Genomic DNA, 2,123 nt, shown 5'->3' on the forward strand with positions numbered 1-2,123 from the left:
CTAAGACAGTTTGGGTAGACACCGGGTGACCTATCATATAGAGGCAACATAACTGTTTATACAAACCACAAAAAACTGTTTGAAACTCTTGATTTAAATAATAATAAATGTCGTAATAATAACTTTATTTCTGTTCTAATACATATAGCAGTTACCCACTAAGTAAGGACTCCTATTCAAGACCTAATGCAAACAAGATTTTAAGATGTGTTTGTCGTAAATGAGACTCTGGAAATTTTCGAGTTGGCTAGAGTTCACGAAACTGGCTCTTTTTTTTCCCTTTCTTGTGATTAAACTGCAGTGTCATATTTTGACTAAACGTGCTCGGTCATGTAATCATAACTAGTTTCAAAGGAGCAGGAGCAAAGGTGTATCGAACTTGACAGGAAAATACTACAACCTCAACTCAGTTAGTGAGAGGTTTTCAAAATGAAAACCAGTGTGATCCGTGACCAACTTGATCGATAGAACCGTGTGATGAAATTGTTCAGCAAAAGTACAATTTCCGATCGAGACAAAGCTTAGAGGCCCCCCCCCCCTACATTGCATGGGTTTCTTCGGGAAATCATCGACTACGAAGAACATTGGAGGAAACCGTCTATCCTTTGCCGTTGTCGTGCTTAAACTATCGTAGACCCAACGTTAGTCTAAGTTTATCAGCAAAGGTAAAAACTTATCAAACACTAAACTAAGATACACAAATATCGAAAATCACTGGCGCTTTTTTGAGGATATTAAACAACTCGGTTTCCGATGGACTCGCAAGGAGCTTTTTTCGTTTATTTAAGTTATTTCTTATTTTTATGGAGAGATCGTCGCTTAAAGTCATCTGACTCTTAACCTGACTAACTCCAGCGATCATATTGGAAAAATAGATTACATTACTTCTGAGATTAAGCTGCCCGAATTCAAGGCCAAAAAGATCAAATAACTGCACTAATTGCGAAAGCTGCGATCCAATAAACAATCTCTGTTGCCTGTATAAACAGTTTGATCCAGTTATTCAGAAGAAATTAAGTATTTATTAATCCCGATTAAAAAAAACTAACCTAGTTCTTGATTCGCTTACGTGCCGTTGATCATTATTTTCCCCTTCGTATTCTCTATTGACAGCTATTATACTGTGTATATTAGATATCGGCACACCGACATGGATTCCTTCAAGCCAATCATTAATTCACAATTGAACCTTCAGTGTTTCCATTTGGGGTATGGATGGAAAAGAACTTATGAACTTAATATTTTCCGGTTCATTGCAAATTATTGTATCTGACACACGAAAAGCCCATTGTCCCCAATGTATAACAAGCTGTATCGTGCCCTTGCCAGCTGTTTTCATCAACATTTCATTCACTTGCTGTATCCAGTTTTGGAGCCTATCGGCGTCACCTGGACCTCTTTCTCTTTCCCACCAAGCTTTAGCTTGCTCATCAACAAAGACATCACTATTAAAGTCGTCAGTAATGAACTGACGGAGCCCACCCATTTTATCATCAAGATCGTCAGGCATTTTGTTTTCCTCTCTGAGTGAGAGGCAAATATCACGCATTAATATTGTGACTTTGAGTAAAAGGATTTGTTTAGCCCGACCGAATCTTTCAGCGTTTCTATAATTCGTATAAATCTCTCTCTCTGGGGTGTACACAGTGTTTTCTACAATTTCTCTCTTTGTTTCATGAGGTAAAGGTGCGGTCCGAAGCACGCAGTCTGCAGGTAGACCACCCCTTCTAACCTCATTTATGATATTCAGCTGTACAAGGTTTAAGTAATTATTGCTATCAAGATAAGTTGTACCGAAGGTATCGACAAAACGTTTTATAATGTCACGGTATATGTCCTTCACACCATTGTTAATAATATGATGGCCTCGTCTGGGGTTTGGTGACGACATTTGCCTGTTCATCTTCTTCAGTATCTACTCCCTTGATTGTCACTCAAGTCTTCTTTCCGAACTTTAAAGATGCCCTCTCTCTATCCTCTTCCGTATCTTCGCCTTGGTAACGAGATAGTGAATATAGTTGATGTAAGAAAGATGATAGAGAATGATGTTTTTCCTCTTGTCACGAGCGTGGGACAAAGAAAAAATTCCCATGAGGAATCGAGCCTCGGACCTTCAGATTCCG

At 38.8% G+C, this 2,123-nt stretch overlaps 1 protein-coding gene across 1 annotated transcript; it reads right to left on the minus strand.

Annotated features, from left to right (window-relative positions):
• Positions 1-752: 752 nt before the first annotated feature.
• Positions 753-1,914, minus strand: LOC149045738 (uncharacterized). Its single transcript, XM_089207130.1, has one exon. The coding sequence runs from the start codon at positions 1,901-1,903 to the stop codon at positions 1,178-1,180; it is 726 nt and encodes a 241-aa protein (XP_089063256.1). The 5' UTR covers positions 1,904-1,914; the 3' UTR covers positions 753-1,177.
• Positions 1,915-2,123: the final 209 nt, after the last annotated feature.

This window comes from Pocillopora damicornis, chromosome 5 (assembly GCF_964200805.1).
Source record: "Pocillopora damicornis chromosome 5, jaPocDami1.2, whole genome shotgun sequence".
NCBI lineage: Eukaryota > Metazoa > Cnidaria > Anthozoa > Scleractinia > Pocilloporidae > Pocillopora > Pocillopora damicornis.

Bases quoted from the DNA above. Each gene is read 5' to 3' on its own strand.
- LOC149045738 (XM_089207130.1), bottom strand. From the start codon at position 1,903: ATGAACAGGCAAATGTCGTCACCAAACCCCAGACGAGGCCATCATATT.